The following is a 24,391-nucleotide window of genomic DNA, read 5'->3' on the forward strand; positions in this document are numbered from 1 at the left end:
GGGTTTTTAAAGCTTGATGTGAATCTACTCTTGTATCGACTGGACTGGACTGGACTGGACTGGACTTCGGGGTTGAGGAGAAGAAGCCGACTTTACACACTCTGCTGTTCATTTTCTTTTATTTTTTTTTATTATTATTATTTTATTTCCCCCCCCCCTCTTTGTTATAAAATGCCAGGATTCGGTCCATCACATTCTGTCCAGTTCAAGCCAGGGTGCTCATTTGGAAGAGCGCCAGACCTCCAGCCTCTCAAATTTTCTGCAAGTTCAGTCCAATAAATTGTGACATTGTCTGTCAGCCTTGGAATAAAAGAAAAAAAAAAAAAAAAAGAAAATCGATAGTGAAGAAAGAAAAGGGGACGAGATATTCATCCGGAATTTTAACGATCCATTACCCCCCCTCCCCCCTGTTATCCTGATAAATATGCGCTTGGGTCGGACTGGCTTGGTTTGCTCCAGCCTCTCGCTTCTCCTCCCAGCTGGAGCAGCGCTGGTAGTGACTGATCATTGCTGTTGATTTTTGTTCCATGCAAGACTCGGGGTGGAAACATGTCTGGCCACTTCTCTGAGAGGATCACTGCTATCAGAGATGGCATTCTGGTCCAGCACTTCGGTTTTCACCTCTAAAGTGCCCCGGAAGATCCTATTCATGTTCACCCTCTCCCTCTCTGTCACCTACCTGTTCTACAGCCTGATGAGCTGCTACAACTCTCTGCAGTTCCCTCTGCAGGAGAACTACGCGTACCAGGGGAGGCTGGTGACGGAGGAGACAACTTTTGTGACATTGAGGGAGAAACTTTACTCCGCTTCCCAGGGCTTCACCACGGAGGGTTCCCCGGTGAAGGAGCATGCTGAGGCCGAGCAGAGGACGGTGGAGTGGATCAGGACTCAGGCGTCTCCCACCAAGTCCGCGGCGCAGTACCACACCAGCGCGCTGGAGAAGGAGCGCCAGGATTTCAGCACCACGGACAGCGACCTCAGGGTGAACTGCACCATGGATTACGGAGAGAAGAAACTTCCCCAAGCCATCATCATCGGGGTGAAGAAAGGGGGGACCAGAGCCCTGCTGGAGGCGCTCAGGGTGCACCCCGACGTCAGGGCTGTGGGCAACGAGCCACACTTCTTTGACAGGAACTACGAGAAGGGGCTGGACTGGTACCGGTGAGTTCAGGCCCATTGATGAGAAGCCATGCACACTTAAAGCTGCTGTTTACCATGTTCTAAAGAAAGAGTGTGTTGATTTATTTATTTATTTATTATTATTGTTGTTTTATTGCTTCACACACAGTCACAGGTTTTCGTGCTTTTATTTTGGTGGTAAGAAAATCAATTTGCTCAGATTGATGGGTGATCAATCACTGTGATTTATGCCTACATGTGTTGTTGTGGCTAAAAGTAGAGGGAGTGGAAAGTTTGCATTGTCACACTTTACGTTATAATAAGCTATTTTTTTTTTTTTTTGCTCTGATTAAAATGAACTCAACCCTTTATTTTGTTCACTGCAGACTGAATTAGGAGTGCTGGTTAAACTTGTATTTAGAATATAGTGAATGAAAGCTTGAACAGCACTTTTAGAAAAGTGGTTATTAATGCACCTACTTATGTGTATAAATAGGTAAAACGTTGGAATGGCCCTTAAAGAGACTGTGGCTAACTGAAGAAAGTGAGTTCTGTAATCTGGTTTTAAAAGTCTGAGGGCATAACGTTGCATTCAGTTTCACCTCCTTTCTGAATCACAAGGTGTATTTTATTTACTGAGTAGGATATACTAAGCAGGTCTGCCTGCCACGTATCAAGTTAGCTGAGGATTAGATCTTCAAAACAGTCACACAATATTTTTCACACACATGTAGGGGCACGAAAACACACACAGAGAAGTGTCACTTCATCGTAACAAGTTCTGTTTTTATAAATGTCTGACCTTTAAATTGTTTATTCTCTAAATTAAAATCAATATAAATATAAAATACACACTTAGAGAGTCATCGTGTTCATTTTAAATATTTCATAAAATGTTTTGAGAAATCGTCTTACCATTCAGTTAATTATTCTTCAGGTTTAGATTCCTTACACTGTTATACACATTCACACATGCACAGTCATTATCACAGAATACTGTGAAACAGAAGGGGATAGTCATTTTACAGCAGTATTTTTTTCCTTTGGCTATAAGTACATGGAGACGTACCAGAAGTCTATTTTCCCCACTGGCATTACTCCGTGTGATCTTACAAGCCAGTAATATCTCCTCCCTCTCAACAGAACAGTCAACCCTTCAATTACCCGATCAAATTGCATATAATCTAATATGCATTAAGTGCTGTTTTTTGTCTTTGCTTTGCTGCCGACTGCTCAAAAGGAGTGTGAATTTGTTAACGCCACCTTTCACTTGTGCGATAGTTGACATTCCACTTTGAGTCCAGGTTTATCAACCAGAGAAGAACCTGCTCATCATCGCTGTGTTCATGGGAGAAACACTAAAATCAATTTGAGGAGTTCATTCATGGTCAGTTGGTCATGGCTTTTTCTCACGATATTTGACCAAAGGCATTCCAAGATTCCTCTAATGGAGTCAATGAGCTGCTGGGAGCGACGCTGACTCAAAGTCCCCTCTGTTTCTCCGTGTGTCTGTTACGCTGGTGTTTGGGTTGCGGAGCATCTGCTTTCATCTTGCTGCATAGACATGGGAGCTCTCGGCTGTTCATTTTGCCTGTGTTAATGCAAGCTGTTTCATTACACTCACGGTGAAAGGCTCATTAGACAGGAGGATGACATGCTTACATGAATAATAATGAGTGTGCTTGTGTGTTTTGGGGGCCCCTGAGCCAAATAAAGCCCTAAAAGCAGCCTTTATTTTATACATCGTCCTGTGTGGACGGCTCACCTGAGAAGGATGCGCTCAGGAGGCAGAGAAACGCATCAACTGTTGTCAAAGTCGATGGTTAAACGGTTAAAAATATTCACGCGTTGAGACATTATTTTTTCAGATACCAGACACTGATGTAAAAATTCATTCAGACCACGTTTGTTTGTTTGCTTCTAAATGATGCATTATACTGCATCTCTCCTCTCTGTCTGCGATGCTCCAGCTAATGTGGACTTAATGGAAGTGAAATTATGATCAGTTACAGATGTTTGCAACCATTTGACATTGGTGTAGTTGAACGAGACCAGTAATCTCGTAAAATGTGATTCATAAATTTAAGCCTGTCGCAGTAACACCTGCTTCACATTTTGATGGATATGATAGACAATGGGGAACGTAACCCAAAGGCATCCTGTCAGTGTTTGCATGTACTCAAATGCTGGTTCAACAGCACAGTGAATCCAATGATGTCTCTGTGTTATTGCAGTGAGCTCGTGTTGGCTGGTGATATTTGTCATTGTACATATTCAGGTTTAGAGATCTTTTGTGTGTCTGTGTTGTTATTCTTTGTCTGTGGTACTTCTTTTGTTACTTCCTGACTCTGTGCTCCGGAGGATAGAAGGCAGGGTGACAAAAAGCTCCATTGAGTTTTGTGCTGTGGATTAAAGAACCTTGAAGCCATGAAGTGAAGTGAAAATATAGTGTGGATACATTCAGGCTTGCCCGGAGCCTTTGTCACTGAAAGTATTGTACGATGAACTGGAGGTTATGGGTAGTGGTCCACTCGAATGAGAAAAAAGTCAACAGACTGTAAACATGCATTTGTGCCAGCTTTCTGCTGAATCTTTAATATTAAGTTGTCACCAGTTTGCTCATGAAGTAAAAAGGCTTTTTGTTGGTACTTTTCTATGGATTGGGCATATAAATATCCATTGAAGTTGTTGCGATTATCCTGGCAAATGTCTGACATGGTCAGACGTCACTGACAGTCGAAGAAAAGAAAACGGAAGTATGAGCTCTTTTGTGGAGGCAGCAGCGCTCACCCCCTCTTATTCCACATCCGCTGTGTTGGGAGTTAAGAAATCACCAGGCTCTTGTTGGAGTAAATACAGGCTGAAGCAGTGTATAATCTGATAGAGAAGAGAAATCCTAATAGCTGCACTTCATCAAGTATCAACTTGTTCTAAAGTGAAATTGAAAAGAAAAAAGAAACAATTGGCCCCATAATTTTGACAAAACTGAAACCGAACCATTTTCTGGGAGGTTAGAGTGTTTGGTTATTTTGTGAGAGTATGCACAGTAAATTACAGCACAACACAGCACAGTTTTACAGTATGCTCTATTCCCTTTTTTTTTTTAAAGAATTGAACATGTAATTAAAAGGTTAAAATTCAAAACATGAATACAGCAGCAAACAACTGAGAGGTCACGGCCGCCGCTCTATGATGCATTAATGCGGCTGTTACAGATGTCACAGAAGCCCACCCTCTGGTTCCTTCTCAGGCGAACACTGTCAGCTCCGTCAGCACTGCTAACACAGCTAGCACCGTTAGCAGCTAGCCGTCGTTGTTGAGAGACTTGTAGAGGCCATAGAAGTTCTCAGAACTTTGAATTGAGCACCTCTTATTCTTAAGTTTACATGACTTCATTTTCATACAATTATGCTTAAAAAAAAAAAATGCACGATGTTGATTTTAAAGTTTTGTGGTAGTGTATTCTAATAAACTGGCCCATTACTCACTTCTTTGCAGCTGGGGGGGATTTAGCAACAGGAGCAAAGGTAACTCAAGTAAACTCAGACCCAATTTCAATCTGTTAAATATTTATTACAGTGATGACTCCTGGACTTCTGTATAAACACAGACTTCTATAAAAATGTTTGTAGAAATCCAGCACACATCTAATATTCAGATCAGGATTCCAAGTTTAGTGCGGGTCCGCTATGAGTCTCCGTAGACGGGCCCAGATTGGTGATTGGTGCTGCTTGCTTGTTTTTATCACTCTTGGACAGTTTCTCCAGTGTGTTTTGGGCTTACTTGAACAAGCAATTAGCAATGTAGTGCCATCATTACCGTACACACAGGACTGTCATCAGCCAATTGGCGGCTCTAATGTTGCTTCTATTTCTGAGTAAAGTGGATGAGCCACCACCGCAAGGATTTAACTTATCTGTTCTCTGGAGCATGCCCCAACCCGGTGAAAAAACGCCCATCCTGGAATAGCAAACGTCTGATGCATGATGACCAATACAGGAAATGTGACTCCAGCTCTGTGGCAGCATTCAGAGGGTTTAGTGGAGAGATAATGTGCCTCATAAATTGTGCTAAAGAAGGTCATTGATTATCGATCATACATGAAGATTCATGAGCATTCTCAGCAGGAATCCACCCTAGTTGGGAACCGGCTTAATGAGGGCTTATTAGGGAGGTGGACTGCTTGGTATTTTCAGCATTTTTGCAAAAATGCCAAACAAATAGTGATTATATTAGTGCACGCAAAAAAGGGTTGAAAGGAGAAACCGCCACAACAAGAAGACAGAAGGAACAAAATAACATATGTACACTGCTATCTAAAGAAGTCTGCCAATAATTATCTGTGACAGGTAGCTAAACATGGTATGTTCAATAACAATGGAATCATGATGACGGAGCAGTTCGTATTCTGATTTAAATTGAATTAAAATTGAACTATTACAATACAAAATAGGTAAATACATATGTTTAACCATATTTCTAGAGTAGTAGTGGAGTTAAAGGACAGATATGAAGGATATTTACTGAATCAAATCATAAAAAGACCATTATTTGTCAACAGGGATAAGGGAAACATGCAAAATTTAAATAGTAGCTTCTTGACAATAATTCTGCAGTCAGTATGTTATCTTTTTGAAATTTCTATTCCAGTGCTTGTGTGATCCCTCAGCAACAACCAGTGTGATGGAAATATCCAACAAAAAACTTAGTTGACTCTAAATTGACTTATTCTATGAATGCAATGACTCTATAACATAATGCAAAATGAATATTGAGTTCCAAATCAAGTATATGTGTAGCATTACTTGATCCCATCCATCCCTAGCTACTAGCTATTCTTACATAACTGTATGCCAGTTTTAGATGAGTTTATTGAATATTGTGTCTTCAAATTTCACAATTGTCTAGGTAGACATTTTAGTGAAACAATTTAGCCAACATTAGCCATCTAGCCTAAATAAAGTTAGTCCTTGCTGGCCTTACAAATAAATAATGTATATTACATTTTCTAGGTAATCTGCTTGATTGAAAGTTAGCATATGTTTTGTTCTTTGATATTCCTGAAACGTATAATTTTGTCCTCAACCTGGCAAGTCTATGGAGGAGGAGGGCGGGGATTATTATTTTGAATTTGGACTGCAACCCCCATTTTAATTGCTAGTTCTCAGCTGTCGGTGTTACATATTGCTCCTTTAACTTGCAGATTAACAGTGGCAGTACCACATTGTCAAAAAAATAAATAATTGAAATGTGGCAGATTGTCCGATTTATATTAATTTCTGTTAAAAGGGTTTTTCCAGATCAAATAATTGAGCAGGAGGAATGAGCTTTCTCATCTATTGAGGCTCAATGGAATTCTGCTCTGCACTGATGAGTGAACTGGACTGTCAGCAAAGTGGGAGCAGTTACATCACTCTTTTCACAAGGAGGAAGAATGGCTTTCTACACACTCAAAGAACCTGGTAGGGAGCAATTGTGTGGGGGAAGCTGTGTAATAATAGAATTACGTTATAAATATGTAATTAAGTAAAATTGTATGTTGAAGCATGAAGTTACTCTGTAATTTATGAGCAAAAGCTGAGATTCAAATTAATGAAAAGTGGATACTGTGTGTTTTTGTAATCTAACTTTATCGTTATCAGTATCTATATCTGCCAGAGGTGCAAAAGTTGAACTGATGCTTATCAAAAAATCAATACAAGAGTCAGAGACACAGCAACATCGACACGGAACCACAGATCCCAAATTCTGTGTGAAATTTATCACAAATCAATACGTCTGTGAAACAGAGATCTAAAAATTTGAAGTGTCTCTGTGGCCTTGTGCTACTTGTGTTTGTTCATGCAACACTGTCTGGAATCTCAACCAAAAAACTGTTATGTAAAAAGTGAAGCAATAATTTAAAATATACTAGTAGCATTGACTTTGTCACTCATTTAAAACAATACGGCACTGATGTGGAAAATGAACTTATAGAGTCTTGTTGGCTCAGCTTCGAATCACATATTTTTGTGCACAGATTGTGCACCCTGTAGCTAATATTACATCATCGGAGAGAGCAAATACACACTCTTAACATTTTCAAGACATAACACACATTTTGGTCTTTAACAAGCCTTTTCAAATCCACTGAATCGAGTTAAAAAACGAGGACATTTTTTTTGCCCATCATTCAATATGTGTATATGAACAGGCCTGTTGGAAGCTTGACACTCACTTCCAGTCCCAATAATTGTCCAAAGGCCATGGATTATACTTCTCTCATAAAGTGTCCTAGTATAAGACTTAACAGGAGATAAAACTGATTGATACACACTATATCATCAAATAACAGCCCCTGAGAGCTTGAACTCTGACGTAACAGCAGCCATGTATGAACATGTGTCCCTCTCTGTGCAGGTCCTGTATATCAAACCACAAATAGCCATCGTGAATAACTTATCGCTCCGTCAGCCTGCTGCTAACACACTTCAGCTGCCACCTGCTGTAACACAGAGTTTCACTACAGACTCTATGGATTTGACCCAGTGTAAAAGGATTTATGGCCAAGCTCACCTGTTTATGAGGGGAATGCATCATTTATCAAAAGCACAGCGCCACAGTCGCCACTCGGAAGCAGTAAATTAAGAACACATTTAAGGAGAAAGAGACGAAGCAACAGCAGGTCATAATCCAAACAACTTTCGTTTGAAGGAGTTTCATGACTTTCATCGCGTTGCACAAAACCCCCTCGCCTGATTTACCGACATCAATGAACAGTGAAGTTTGATATAGTCACTTTAAAATATTATAGAAATATCTGGTCAACGTGTTAGAAAACCACTGCAACAATCTGCATGTCCACAGCGTTTCCTGTGTATCCTTTGTCTCCTCTGCAAAGTAAGATAAATCAGATGATTGCGAGCCAGAGCCAAAGTTTTACCGAGTTTTGCAAGCTCTTATATCTCTGTGTTATTAAAATGACACTTTAACCCCCTATGTAATAAAAGCCGAGGGGATGTGCCTATAAATCTTGAGAGCGGTGTTCCTTTCCGGGCCGCGTCGTTGTGCTGAGAAACGAGTCAGCAGTAGCTTCCAGCTCTGCAGTCATTAGTCCCAGTAGATGTTGTTTTCATTCCAACATACACTGAAACTTTTGTACTTTTTGTTTCTGACTTTTTTTTCAATCATCTTTTCTTGATGCTTAGTGGGACGTGGCATTTCAAAAGCATGCCGGAGAATTAGCCTTGCTATTTCCAAGGACTTTTCTCATTGAGCGAGTTGTAATGTGCTCTAATCAATAGATCCAGGAAACTTTTACTTCCAGCGAGGTCTTACAATAGAGTGCATTTTCACTTCACCTTATCAAAGAAACTGATCCTTTCTTTTCACATATCGCTCTTTCAAAAAAAATAAAAGTCTATTCATGGAGGTGTTGTCAGTGTATCCCGTCTGATTCAGCTGCTGTAGGACTTTGAAGGCAGAGGGAACAGTGTGTACTGCAGCACAGGCTTTAGTGTACCTGCAACCTCCGGTCATAAGAAAGGACCCGGTGACAGGAAATGTGTAATGGAGACATGGATCCACTGCCGAGGCCAGCAGCAGAAAGGCTAAATCCAGCGTTTATCCCGTGTTTAGCCCTGCTTTCCCTCTCTCAGCTGCTCCGTGGGCAGCTTAGCCCCTGACTCTTGCCACCTGACTGGGAGCCCGCGAATCCACTCCGGGAAAGAGCAAGGTGGGCCAGATCCCCGAGTAGGCAGGATGCCATCCCCTCCAGCTGGGCCTTCGTGCTGCTGCAGTGCCTCCCCGTCCCGCGCCTTCAACAACACGGCAGAATCTGCCTACGCCTGATAAGACGGCGCCAAGACTCACAAGGACGCACCTCTGAGTGCTCTGATGCCAGTGCTGCAGTTGTGGAATTAAACTTTTTAATTAGCAGCATACCCCCGCACTGTCAGGAGAGTGGACCGCTTCAGTTCAGTCTTTTCTCAGTGCCCACCCTCTTTTTACTTGATTAAACTCGGCAGCATCATGGAGCTCTGAGGTTCAAGTTACCACAGGAGCAATCATGTTTATTTCTTTTTTAAGGATCTCCTCAGATGCAGCATAGCACAAGAAAATGACTCGTTATATCCCACAGCCTGACAGAGCGGCCTTTTTCTCCTGCTCTACCTCTCTCTCACACACACACACACACACACACACACACACACACACACAGAGTCATAAAAACCAAAGCAGTGAACATGTTATTTCTGTCCTCCCTGTTGAATCAACAACATCATGAAGTCATCTTCTCCGTGAGCTGAGAAGTGATTTGTTTACTGTTAATACTGTAGACACTCCCCAGTGTTTATCCAACATGCAGCTGATTGTGACGGGTGATGGTGTTACCAGTAAGTGCCTGTGCAATCTCAGAGGAAGAACAGCAAATGCACTTATTTTACACTCAATGTAATTCTAGTTACATTGTTACTAAGCACTAACACGATACTGCCATGCACACATCGCACGGTAGTATCGTGTTAGGTGAATCTTTAATGACATGTATGTACTGTATGTTCATTTATTCAGTGGAAATCCATCCAATGTCGTTCATGTGCACGGATGTTTCTTGATGTGTCAGCGCTCAAGGCTGACAAATCACTGAGGGGAATCATAATATTTCATAATATTTATGGTCATTTTTCAATTTTTTATTTACATTACATTACAGTCATTTAGCAGACGCTTTTATCCAAAGCGACTTACAATCAGTAGTATATTACATATCATTCACCCATTCACACACTGATGACAGGCTACCATGCAAGGTGCCACCATCAGACTCTAACTAACATTCATGCAACATCCAGTCCACACCGACAAGCCTTCGGGAGCAACTTGGGGTTAAGTGTCTTGCCCAAGGACACATCGACTGCCGAAGCCGGGTATCGAACCACCGACCTTCTGATTGGAGAACTACCTTGCTCTCCACTACGCCACAGCCGCCCTGTCAGTATCATGCCATCAACATATGGTCTGTCAATTAGTATCTTTACATGTACACTTGTCCTTTCATTGTCAAGTTTCAATCACATTAACGGACGTAAGAAACCTGGTTATTAATTTCATTGTATGATTTGATATGATAAACATCATCATCCCGGCTTCTCAAGGTCTGTGCAGGATTGTGTTTGAATGCTCAACATCACAGACATAATATTTGATCCAATATTTACATGAAATTTATTTTCGAAAAAAAAAATTCTCCTACACTTTGGTCCTGAATTAAAGGATTAGTTAAACATTTGAGGAATTACGCTTAATTTGCTTTCCTGCCGAGAGTAAGATGACGAGATCAGGTGTGTGAGGTCGACATAAAGCTACTGCCAGCAGTGGGTTAGCTTAGCTTAGCACAAAGACTGGAAATGGAGTGAGACAGATAGCCCGTCTCGGTCCAAGAGAAAAATTCCGCCTTGAACTTATTTGATAAACAAGAAAAAATAAATATTCCTCATTAATTATGTATTATCTCTTCTATAAGATTTTATTGGGGAAAAGAGATATTAAATATAGAATCAGACCTTAAGACACAGGGGCAGATAGCTGTTGCAAATGATGTGCACATCATGTTGCTATCAGAGGCTGCAATCCATTCTAACTTAACTTGCAGCAAGAAAGCATCCACGGGTATTTCCCTCGTAAATATTCCAAAAGTAAACATGTTGCGTCTCATGATTTCATTCAATGTTGCCTTTTGCAATATCTAACCAAGGCCAAATAATGATGTATAGTTGTGAAAAGGAAGAATGATGGAAGAAAACAAAATACTTGCAGTGTGAACTTTTTGCCAAAAATGGTCGTATGTTCATTAAAAGTTTCCCCCTTTGTAGCTAACTATCTTATTATGGCGACAAAATACAGGGTGGTACTAGAATCATCTTTCAGTTAAATACCATTTTCTGCAGATTTTATAGACGTTATCAACATCATCAGGGTTTAAATGATTTAAATCTCAGAAGAAAACTTCCCTTTTTGTAATACTCTGTAGATTTCAATTCAGCCACGAAGCTGCAGCACAGCTAATTAGTGCAGCCATTACAACACTATTCTCCTGGTTTCCTATTTTTCTGTTTCCTATATTATCCTAATACGGTGGATCAACACGGAGCACAGTGCTGAATTACCTTTCAGGAGGTTTTTCCTTTCAGCGGTTTTGTTTTGGCTGAATAGACGTTCCTTTTTTCATTCCATTCCAGGATTACAGATTGGTTTGATCTTATTGTAGCGATCTTTATTGTAGCACGGGAATTATGGAAGAAGTAATACGGTTCCATCCTTTTTGCATATGGAGAGAAGAAAAAATACCTCTTGAGAAGTTAATGGGTATAGCCAATTTCATCCTGCCTTTGGTCCTGTTCAGAATTCATGTGCATTCCTCCTCTCTCACGCACACATTCATCTCTTTCTCCTGCCCTGCTGGAGCTACACTCCGATGCTTTCAAGTGGAAGTCTATTTTACTGATGGTTTGAATTTAATTCACAGTTTTTCCCCCTTCCATTGCTATGAAGTGGCCGTGGGTTATGGTTCACCATCAAGGCTCATATCCACTTTATTTTTGTGTCCATCAAAAGAGCCGGATAAAATTCAGAGCAGCCTTCTCTTTCGTTGTCGCAGTGATAGAAGGAAGGACTTAGGCTTGTGTTTTTGTTCCACGACATGGACAGATTGTCTGAAAATGAAAGACAGAGCTTGTTGAATTATTTATTTCAGGCCCAAAATAAAGTATAAGCTCAGCTGAAAGTCATTTTATGCTCAAAAGGGATTCATCTCTCCCAAATGATTATTTGCATGCAACAGAATTGCCATGATGTGCTTGTAGTCTGGAGGAACGATCACTCTGCTCGGCAGAATGCTGATTTACAGACGCCTTTAAATCTCTGCAAATAAGACTACCTCGTGACAAATACCCATGTCAATCACAATTGTCAAGATTCCAATTTTCCTTCCACATCTCCTGGAGCACTTGTGCTGCTCGTGTTCCTTATTGGCTGCGAGGGATCTGGTCTCATGACACAAGCTGATGCATTTGTTCAGTCAAAGGGAAAACCCTGACAGGAACGGTCGTGGAGCCAAGATACAGAGACTGCTGGGAGTGTTTTTCAAATGTGTGTCCATGAGCTGATAGGTGTGTTATGCTGTGGGGATAGGGGGGGGGGTGAAAATACTGGCTTCTCCCACTAGAATAGTCAGCATTATCATATGACCATTATGCTGTATAAATATGCAGCAATATGGCTTTTTTTCCCCATCAAGAAAGCCTTGTCCGTAATGAGAAAGCACAGAAATTTGCATCTAACGCCGGCTGCTTAACATCCACTTCGGCTCATTTTTCAGGATTCTCAATTTTTCAGCAATTAACATTTTTAGTTGATGAAATGAAAAGTTAGGAGCATTTACAGAGGTGATCTTTGTGGCCAAATGCATATCGTTATTGTTAGTTTCATAGCGTTCAGCCAAAACCTGACAGACTTAATTCAATTATGGCTGTGTGATGCGTCGAGACTCCGGAGGTGTGAGCTAATTCCTCTGTTTACACCCCTGAGTCACTGTCACAAACAAAGACAAACACATTCATTGGCTTCAAGGATCTTGTTTGCTGTGATTGTCCCATCGCCTTTGAAGCTCCTCATCGCTTTATGTTGTTTACTTATTCATGCTCTTTCTTTCCCACAAATCACCATGGGGTATTCCGTTGGAATAATTTTAGCACAGAGTGAAACAATGTATCAGATGTGTACACTGCACTCAACACACTTCATATATGTACAGCGGAGACGGTGGATTGGCGAGCGAGCGCTAAAATCCTGATTTCATAACTCGTATTTCCGACGTCTCCGCCACCAGCAGTGCGTTTGGTATGTTGGAAGTCATCAAGAAAAGCTGTGGCATTTGCAAAACTCCCCTTGGGACGTGGATTAAGACAACGAAATGCAAAAGGACGCTATTAGGGATTATGCTAATTGCTAATGGCGGTTTCAGGAAGTGATTGTTTGTCCTTGATAGTTTGGATTATTGGCATTAGTGATTTAGCAGCGGGTTGACGTGGTCTGCCTTTCTAATTACATTGTTACCTTCTCTCAACCATGAAGCCAACTCTTCCCTTGTGGAGCCTCCCACATGTGTGATATATTGTCTCCTATGCATAATGCACAACACAACCGCACACAATAAAATAAGCAATGAATAGTGATTCAGACAAATAGAAAACATTAATAACACTTTTAGATGAAATAGTGCACATAATACAGCGTTAGTGCTGCCCCAGGGCTGATGGGGAGAGTTTAGTTTGCCTCCACGTCCTCTTTTCATTCTGTGGTTGTAACACAAACATTCACAAACCACATTAACCAAAGTAACTTTTGTTTTGATTTATTGCTGGAATCAGATGTAAGTTCTCTTCCAGTAATACATGTTTCTTCAATGTTCATGCAGGATACATTTAATTTAAGATAATAAGATTTTTAAAACAAATTCAGCCTTTTTTCTTCTGTATCAGAATTTGACAGGTAGTTGACTGTTGTTCATAACTAATAGAGACTATTGAGTCACAAACATGTAAACAAGTTTAGAAGAGAAAAACATTGTGGCTCACGTACAGCTCACAGCTCACTGGACGACTATATGCAGCATTTAGCATGGTGACATTTCTGAATAGTCCAACTTATTCTGAATCAAGCCTGTCTTCTACAAAAATACATTCCTATACAACTAAACTGCACTAAATTATGTTTCTGGAGAAACATGTGTGCTGCTATTCGCTCATAGTTTGGTCAACGTTGTAAATTTCGACAAAACAAAAGAAAAACAAACTACTTGGTTATGTTTTGGCAACACAACTACTTGCTAAGGTTTAGTAAAAAATACTAAACCTTAGCTTAGTATTTAGGTTTGGCTTAAAATGACTACAAAAGTGAATTAAAAAAAAACGCAACAAAAGTACTTGGTTCACATAGTACACTTACAGCAATTTCCCGCAGTTTCCTTTCATCCGCCATCCCAACCTCCTATGGATTCATGTGGAAAAAAATATGTATTTAAAGCAATTGTAACCCATTACTTAATATGTTCGTCGGGGCTGTTTGAATATGAAAATATATGTCATGCCTGGTAACACATGAAGACTCTAACATGAAAAAAATGAAAAAAAAAAAAATGAAATAACATAAAAGGGAAGCTGAACAACAAAGAGTTAAATTATTGTCCTTCATTTCTGAGTTTCTTATTCACAAATGGCGAAAAAACCCCTGCCAGTCAGATTTGCATATTTTGAAACGCATCATTATAAATATAAAAACAGTCCAAACTTCACTGTGTGTTCAATTTAAGGAGTCTGTCGGGGACAAAACTGTAAAATCATACCAACTGCTTTGAGGCTGTTGCAGGATTAGGATCCTTGACTTCTTTTTTTTCATAAGGTATTTGAACTAAGCCTGGTTATTCATTCCATGCATTTTAAGTATGCCCATGGAGAATCTCCCAACAGTCGCTCTCTACTCCAATCGACCTCTGGTTTGTTTCATGTCTACAAGACAGGAGGAGGCAGAATCCTAAGTATGAATTGATTTTTGAATGAGCATACATTTACTTTTAAACACCTGCAGAAGAGACCGGGGCTGTGCTGTGCAGCAGACAGGCTGTCTTAATTGATTTGAGTAATGAACAAGGACATGCTGTCTGTCTTCTGACTCAAGGTCACTTTGTCATCTCAGTCTTAAGCTGTGTCCTCTGGTCTCCATAAAGGACCAACACACCATGAAAGTGTATCTGGGCCGAGGTGAGAAGGTAGCAGCTGTAACTAATGGGTTTATTTAATTCAATTTATGCTCCAGCCGCTGCATCATATGAGACATGCTGGTCACTGGAAGATTGAGGTTTTTCTTCATGAAAGAAAAAGAGATTAACCCTCTTTTGGAAAGGGCAGAATACACTCCCATGTCATGCTGGATTGTCATGCCTAGATAACTGGATGTATAAATCTGCAGAACTAAATGAATATAGGTTTGTGGTGAAGTGGGGCTCCCAAGCTTATTTCATACAAGCCTTCTAATCAGCGTCACGCTGGCGCTGCGCTCGCCAAGCTGGGAATCTGTAATAAATGAGTGTTTTGTCAACATGTCCACTGTTGGGATGGAGGCAACCAGTGTCAACCAGTGTCAACCAGTGTCAACCAGTGTCAGCCGCAAAGCACTCCGACATATTTGTCCGAGCAAATGTTTAGCATTCACTGCTATCTTCATCATCTATTATGTATTTCTATGGATTGAGGATGGCATTCTGTTTCCACCCTCAGCATATTGCAATAATTAATTCACCCTTAATACTATTATGTTGGCTACATGTCAGACCATATCTGCCTCTTAACACATTGTCTCCAATTAACATTTTCCAAATTTCTGATGCAATCTGTAGAATACAAATGAAGGCGTCCCAGCAGCTGCTGGCTCTGTTGCCTCAGCTCAGAGCGAATAGCTTTCTCTTAAATTTGTTTTGTAATACACCTCATCTTTATAGGAATAAACACGTACGCTCTGCACATTGGGTAAACTCAACAAAGGCTTCAGGGTTTAGAAAATTAATGTGCCATGATAATTAGTTAAGCAACAGAGCAATGCCAGAGGAAGGAATTTCACACCTTGAGTTTAATAATATACAGTGTAATTTGCCTCGGTTGTAATGTGCATATGTTTCTTCATGTTATTTCATGGTCCTGGTGCTGTATTGTCTCATCTGAACAGATGGATTGTCACAAACTGGCAGGATGGATGCTACTTACTTCAAAACGTCTACATTTGTGTATATGTTCGTGTTTGTATGATCTTCTCATGTATAGCTTTGCCTTGATTGTTAGAGAATCAAAATATGAAGATAGAGCGTCCTAAAACCCCTTAACAGCAAACACCTTGAAACATCACTATTCGCTACTCTGATCAAGAGCAAACAGAGCACTGCTTCTCTATATCCTGCCAGGTAGCTGATTGCAGGTAATTGCCTTCACCTGGCGTCCCAGGTGTAAACCACTTCCTGATTACATGCTGAAAACCAGCATGCCTTAAGGTCCAGAGGGCTTGAATTGAGAACTACCGCCTTAAACACTCATCTACTTCCAAACCCATCTACTCTAATTGCTCTCCAGCAATTCAGCAAATGTTTTCTCTTAAAAACATATAATTTAGTCTTGCATTTGTTCATAAAGCAAGAAAATATGTTTTCTTAAATTTTGTGAGGCTTACCACATGCCAATTATTCTTACATCAGAGGCCATGCCCCCTGCCCTGGATAAGTGCTAACCCACAGAGTTCCACCTAGCTCTTTTTCTCCATCACTTCACTACTTTTTCTCTCCAAAGTCATTTTTCTTGACTTGTGAAAGCTCAAAATCTGAAAGGCACAACAATGCACACTGCACGTTCTGTCAATTTTTGAAAGTAGGCAGAGAAACCGTGCAGAGAAAATGAATGTAATCATGCAGCCTCCCATGGTTTTGACACATTTACAAAAAAAGAATGTCAGGTCTTTGAGCTGTGAACATGTAAAACAGGAAATTATCCCTCACCGCCAACATCATTTGGTAGAATACCTGTGACTAGAAGAAGTTTAGGGAAAAGGAAGCATTGTTTTTACAGAAGAGGAGAGTTTGCTGTTTTTCCTATATTCATGAACGACATGTGGTACATGGGAAAAGTGATGCAAAACTAGCCTCTCACCATTTAACAGCAAAGTTGACTGAAACTCTATGATATGTTGAACACAGCACAAACCTATAGTATTTTGTGTAAAGTTTGTATTTCACCATCATGCACCACATGTGTTGTTGACAAAGAGATCCATAAAACATGACAGGTATGATCTCCAACTTACCAAATGGGGGAACAATTTCATGTTCATATTTAGCATGGACGGTGAAGTCCTACGGCCACAGTTCGTAACGTTCCACGGCTCCTCCATGAAGCCAAAGCTGATTCCATCCTCACTGAAGTTTACATACAATATATCTGATTTTCCTACGTGACTTGCACAACGCTTTGATTTAGACATGTACATTTTTTGGTCACAATGCATAAAGAGTTGGGAGAGCAGCATAATTCCACCATTCCACCAAGGAAAATACAACATCCAATTGGTGTAACAGTGACAATGAACCTCACATTTTAACCAACATGCAAGAACCACTCGTGAGAACAGATTTTTTAGATGTGTTTGCTGAATCTGACGTAACACACATTTACAAGTCCACAGCAACAAAAAAAGTAAGAGAAAGTTAAGATAAGGATACAACGGTATTCTTGCATCAGGTCCAATGACTGTGGAAGCCTATAAACTCAATAATTCTGAGCATATATACATGAGTGGTTCTGAGCATTGGCAGAGTGTATGAGTCAATAAAAGTGTAAAGGCTTGTGCAAACATTGAGAGTTGACAAGTAGATATGGGTAGGAGTCAAGGGGCCGTTTGGCTATGTGGAGGCTGCATCTAAACGCTGTTGTTTGCGTATAGCGACAGCTCTGGGGAAGTAAGTGAGGTGACTCACTGCCTTGGCCATGAAAGTTGTGGAGCAGATGGTTGCCGTTGCACAATGTCGGCATTTGACCAAATGAACACGACGTCACTGTGAAGTCTTCAACTGAAATATTAAATTTGAGGCATTTTTATGGTAGCTGAGGAAATTTTTTCTAAAAATTGCAAATATGTTACTCAACTAGGTTACCAGGTTTTGTCAGATGTGTACATCTCTGTTATTTAAAACAAATGTTGGGATATTCTTAATTTTGTGTTTTGCTAACTGTTACCTCTGAGAAATTGCTGCTTCTGCTTCCAAATAGTAACAGGCTTACCAAGCACAATGTTTCAGACTAATTAGATACTCTACACAATGGCTTGGTTCCATTTTCCATGTTTGAATAAGCAACAGTCCAACTTTTTGTCGGAAATATTGTTCCAGCATAGCCCTTTAGATTTTACAACTGAAGTAGTGCTCATACCTGCTATCTTAAACTGCTGCCTTTAAACTACTGTGTCAACAATACAAGAAAGTGATAGACACATTTGTCAGAATTGTTCTCAATCATACACTGTACAGTATAAAAGAAGGGGACATAGGCACAGTGACGTCACGCATTGGTTTGTGGACTGCTGTTTTTAAGCCTCGTGTTTGACATTTTGGACGTCACCATCTTGGTTTTTGGCCAACGACACGACTGAGTGGCCCCAAGTATAACACAAAGCAGGGAGTACTGAACATGCTTCATTTTACTTGACTAACTTTCACTGTGAAAGGGTTAAACTTGTAAGATACAAACATGGACAATTTCCAGACTGGAAAAAGCCATGTTAGCAACCTGTCAGTCACAATTTAGCCCAACCATAAAATATACCCTGCTTTATGATCCATTCTACTATAAATGGGACCATAATTTACCAAATAAACATCATGCTGTATTGAAGAAGACTTAAAACTGGAGATTGAGACCATAAACTCATGTTTAACAATGTTTACTGAGGTAATAAATCAACAGAGAAGTAGGTCATTTTCTCATAGACTTCTTTAAAGTCTGACTTCTTTTTGCAACCTTAGGAGTCACCAAAAACCTGCAAATCAGACATTCCCATCAGCCTCAGCAGCTTTTTGTGTTTAGTGCCAATTATGAAATGTTTTTAACACGCTAAATTGAGATGGTGGACATAGCCATCAGCATCAGCATGTTAGCATTGTCATTTTACTGATGTCAATGATGTTGTTTAGCTCAAAGCCCCGCTTTGTCCAAGAACAACCAAAGCTGCTAGCAGGCTGTAGACTTAACAAATACTATTGATTCACCAAGAATTGTTTGAAAGGCCGCAAAAAGTAGTTCCACTGATTCTTATTGGGGCAGTTCTATTTATTCTCAACAACCAAAAGGGAAAAAAGGAGAGGTTTTGTGTTAAACCATGCCTAACCGTACAACATTTGAGAATGACTCGTTAACAGCTGCTGCCGTTATACAAAGACATGATGGTGTACTTCCACGTTGGCTTCCTCTGTATGAGAGAAGCCTCTGGATGTGAGTTCATCCTCCTCTATGCTAGTGTTGTGGTTTGTTTGTTTTGGAGCAGGTTCAGTGCCTTCGCTGGCCTCTTTATTACTCGATTCCCTAATGCCTTGATTCAATGCACTCTCAGAGGTCAGATATTGTGCTGGCAGCCACAGACCACTTCCTTCAACACCGCCCCATTAATAACAGCAAATAAATCAGTGCACACTGTGAATTTCCTCACTTGCATATTGCATCTATTTGGGAGTGTTACAGGGACATCTTTATTGCATAGAGGAGGTAGATTGGCAGACACTCATCTGTTTACACCTCAATCGCAAGTCCAAAACGTGTGGTCCATGTCCAAATGAATTAAAGGTACTACTCCCTGTGGGATGCTTACATTTGCATTTCATTAGAAACCCTCAGAAGGTCTCAAATTGATTTGAGGAAGATTCATAAGACCATGTAACGTTCACTCACTCTGCAAACTCAACACGTGATTCTCTCCTGAAAAAAGACGGCTTTCCTTTGTGTGTTTCATGAAAAACAGGAACATAGGCACTATGTAAAAGCATTGATGTATAGCTTGTAACATAAACTAACTTGATAAAGATACATTTGTTTATTTCTAGCCCATTATGTGCAACTAACATGCTTAAAATGAAACAAGGGGTAAAATGAGTCATCCTCAGCGATGCTGTTCCAGAGATTTGCCTTTGCAGCTGCTTGTTTTCTACTCACACGTATCAGATTGTGTTTTATCATTCGATGATACGGATGTGGTTAGACAGAAGAATTATTATTGTTTTTACAGCATGCATTTATCTTGATTTGGCCCTGTATAATCAACTTCAACCAGCAAGCACATTTTGTTTCATTCAACTGCAGATGTACCATCCAAACCGGCATGTGTCTTTTGAGATGAAACTTTGTATAATGCCATATATATTCTCTTGTTGCCAGTTATAACAGTTTGGTTGTTTTGAGTGCAAATACTAAAGAAACTGTATCATGCTGTATCCTTAAATAACTGAAACTATTGATAACGAGCCCCCAGACAACTAGATCCCCTTCAGGTAAACAGCATTGCCAATACGCACGTCTTAGTTTGCACTGTAGGAGCTTTTAGCATCGTTAGCTGCTAGCCGCTGTCTCATTCATTTCTATGTTGAAATCGTTGAATTATTTATAACACTTAAAAGTTTTTAATTGGCTTGTAAACCATCCATAAATAATATTTGGATGACTTATATAAGTCCGGACGGATGAAAATTATACTTTTTTGAATGGTTAATAAATAATTTGTATTTATAAAAATTATTTAGATAGATAGTTAATACTTTGTCAATGGTTAACATTTGGTTTTTGGTCCGACTATCTATGTTACAGTTATACATGTTTTGCAAACTGTTTCTGCAGTTTGCAAATCATTTGGCAAATCATCAACTATACTTAATATAGTATATAAAATGTTATAGTGTGTGCAAAAATAGTGCATAAATTTGATCAGAATGCACTGTTATTGTCTCTTATCAAACTAATGATAAAAATGATCATTTCATTCAACTAACACATGCTAGTGTGAGATAGTTTGCATATTTCTAGATACATCACGGAGGTTAACCGTCTGGGCTTATGCTTTACAGTATTGCCTGAGAATAAATAAATAAATAAATAAATAAATAAATAAATAAATAAATAAATAAATAAAGATTAAAAAAAACATACTCAGAACACTTTTTTTTTTGCTCACACAGTCATCTATATTGTTTCGGTACCATTTATCTCCCACAGCATTCTCCCCTCACTTTTCACATGAAAGCTTAAATTGCTCCAGGCTCTTCTCTCATGCAACAACGGCTCATACTGGCCGTGCTGTAAGAGAGGAGAGCCGGCTCCATATCCACAGAACTGCTCCCGGAGAGTAAAGAATCAAAAAATACATAGGACACCACTGCTCATGGTTGGAGGGATGTCATCATATTTGATTATGCTGCTGAGGAAATACATTTTCCCTTGAATATTAATTTCAACCTTTTCTCTTCTGAAGTAATCAAAGACTCTTTATTAATAATTACATACATTGTGAGAAGTAATATGTGCGTTGTGTGCACGCGGACAGCATCTTCTATATGGGAAGTCCATACGTCTGTCATGACTCATGCTCTTCACAAGGAGAACCAAACGTGTTGGTCGACCCAACTGAATAATAAACATCATTAAACATTCTACTTTTTCTCCCCTTGCTATTAAAAATGAATTGATTTCCAAGACAGCCAATGAAATGTGCTGGCGGGGGCGGGCATTCTCTCAGATGTTAAGATGCATAAATTATGCAGAAAGCAGCTATTCCAATATTTATCACTATATGTGATCATTTCTATTGCATAGGAGGAAGCAGGCGCTATAACACAAAATCACATATTTATATTTCCCAGTGACTCGTAGCTGATATTGCAAACATTTGAGTGACAAAAGAAAAGTGTCCAATTATCAGTTCTTCTGTTGTTCAATCACAATAATCTCATTACAACCCTGCTGTCAGCTTAAGTAGATGCTTAGAATACAACTGGGAGGGTGAGAGTGAATGGATCTTGCGTTTTCACTTCCGTGCTCAAGTAAATTATGCACTGGAGCATTGTTTATCCATCAAACCAGGCCCTGTTCCAGCGATCCCCTCACAAAGAAATCCAGAATTAATTGGCAACACCAAAATGAAAACACAACAAACAGACAACTTTCCTCCTCTGTCCATGATGCAAATACCATCCAGTACTGGGAGGAGGCAGAACTCGCTCTCTTTTATGAGTTGTCCCCTCCATCCTTTTGGCAAAACCCAGTCACTCTGTGGAGTCTTTAACCTCTCCACCCCTGGTTCCTCCCCACGGCTCTGGCAGGAATATCATGACTAAAATTAAAGCAGTAGTGAGCAGCGAATGAGGAGCTGAATGTAGGATTGTGAATGACGGTCTGATAATTGGGGTCTGCTGCAGCTCTCCGTCCTCCCTCTGATCTGGGGACAGGGAAGGAATGGGAGGGCAGCGGGGCTTACTCAGCAGAAGAACCCATCTGAAGTAGGGACACACATCCCCCTCCACCCTCGCCTCTTATAATAGCCCTTTAGTACTCTCTTAAGTGACTTGCTTAGATGTATTGCGTGTGGCTTACCTGTTTCGAAAGTTACTCTTCAACTGCGCTATCAGCGGCCCTCGTGGAGAGTGCTGTTCATGCTCGAGGGGAGGCGGAGGGGAGAGCTGCTAAGTGGTGCACCTTGGCGGGAGCCGTGTTTACCCATGAGCACTCAACACAGTGACACATGCTTTCACTTCGACTAATAAATCATTGAAGGTCTCAATGTGCATCGATGGGAATCCGGTGTCAGTTTTGATACTTGATTAGCATTTCTGTCACTTCACCTTACGTTGAACATAACTCCAGCTGTGCAACTCCATCCCACGCCGCCCGGTGACCACGACCGGCCGTTCCTCAAACTGACAGCCTGGCGTTCCAGCGGTTCGACAAAGGTGTGATTTCACAGAAAGATCGAAACAAATAAGATGATTTGCAAGTGCTGGTTGCACACTGTAACAGTTAAGATAGGAGTCTACAAATGCACTCTTTGCACTTGTATATTCACATACGTGACACATCGTCTTTTTTCAGCTTTCCCTGCTGAATGATAATTGTTAGATACCCTGTGAAATGGTAACATCTGCACCTTCTTTCTAACTATCATTTCATTCACACTATAGCCTTGTATGGATTCATATTGAAACAGTGCTGAGGAAAGCTCTGGTGCTCAGATGGTTAATTGATAGGAAGGAGACCAACCGTGCTAAGAAAACATTCTGCACTACTTCATTCATCAGGCTGCCCTGAATGACTGCATGTTTATTTCAGCTCATCACGCCATTCTCAGTTAAGTATAGACACTACACTTTGCCAAAATCCCTGAAGATCAGCTCTTTCCGAGAACCTGATACCGACAGTCATGACACGATAAAGGTTTTAATCACACCTCCTGTTTGTTTAAACGTTTCGATTAACAGTATATGAACCTTTTAACCCCGCCTGAATGTTTTACACACATGCTTTATTTATATACCGTATGACTCAACGAGTAAATGAACTTTTTGGATGCCCAGTAATGTGAAAATGATGGAGTGTATGATATTCAGTTGCAGGCAGTATGTGGTTCACAACTCCCCTTAGAATATTATGTAAACAGTGTGCCTCGGTAGCGATATGGGAATTAGCATCCTGCCTTAGCGTATGTTAACCTACGATCCCCGGCTGTCACACTCTACTGTTCAAAGGAGTGAAAGGGACAAATCTGTCTGTGACACTGTGGAGCAAAACACAAACGTCAACTGTCTATAGTTTGACGTTTAATATGTCATCCTTTCTCAGCTGACTACATGCACAGTAGCATGTAATCCCACCTTCATCAGGTCCAAGATATTGTGTCGTTTTGGTGAATATTTCAGTAGTCAATTGGTACAGCACCGCTATCAGATTCAGATTTAGACAACTTTATTCATCCATTACATTACATTACATTACATTACAGTCATTTAGCAGACGCTTTTATCCAAAGCGACTTACAATAAGTGTATTCAACATAGGTATTCAAGAGAACTACTAGTCACCAGAAGTCATAAGTGCATCTCCTTTCTTAAATAGCATCTAAAAGCATAAACCAGAGCAAAAGTATAGTGCAGAAGCAAATTACTACGAAAACAATAATTGCAACAGACTAATACGAATACAGTAAGTGCTACAAACTAATACGAATAGGATAAGTGCAGTAAACGAATACGAATTCAATAAGTGCAGCGAACTGATACGAATACAGTAAGTGCTACGAGGAAGGCTCAGGGTAGTGCTTCTTGAAGAGGTGAGTTTTCAGCCTGCGCCGAAAGATGGGCAGCGACTCTGCTGTCCTGAGGTCAGTGGGGAGTTCATTCCACCACTGAGGGGCCAGGACAGAAAAAAGCTGTGACCGGGAGAAAAAAGCTGTGACCGGAAGAGCAACTCATATGCAGCTTTACCTAGTTCATACACACTGATTCAAAACTCACAGGCGAGTTATATGTCGGAGGCAACAGATCAACAAACGAATAAATGGACAAAAAGCTGCGGTAAATAAAGCGAACCATTTTGCTCTTCTTTGTAGAAACCAAGTTCAAAAGAAGAACGTAACAGTCAATCTAAAAAATGATACACAGACACACATA

General features: G+C 40.3%; 1 protein-coding gene across 1 annotated transcript in view; it reads left to right on the forward strand.

Annotated features, from left to right (window-relative positions):
• Positions 1–589: 589 nt before the first annotated feature.
• The window catches only part of hs3st4 (heparan sulfate (glucosamine) 3-O-sulfotransferase 4), a 74,878-nt gene continuing 51,076 nt past the window's right edge, over positions 590–24,391 (forward strand). Inside the window, exon 1 of the mRNA XM_054606806.1 lies at positions 590–1,161. Coding sequence (XP_054462781.1) covers positions 590–1,161 — 572 coding nt within the window. The remainder of the gene's footprint in view (positions 1,162–24,391) is intronic.

The sequence above is a fragment of the Anoplopoma fimbria genome, chromosome 11 (assembly GCF_027596085.1).
Source record: "Anoplopoma fimbria isolate UVic2021 breed Golden Eagle Sablefish chromosome 11, Afim_UVic_2022, whole genome shotgun sequence".
Lineage (NCBI taxonomy): Eukaryota > Metazoa > Chordata > Actinopteri > Perciformes > Anoplopomatidae > Anoplopoma > Anoplopoma fimbria.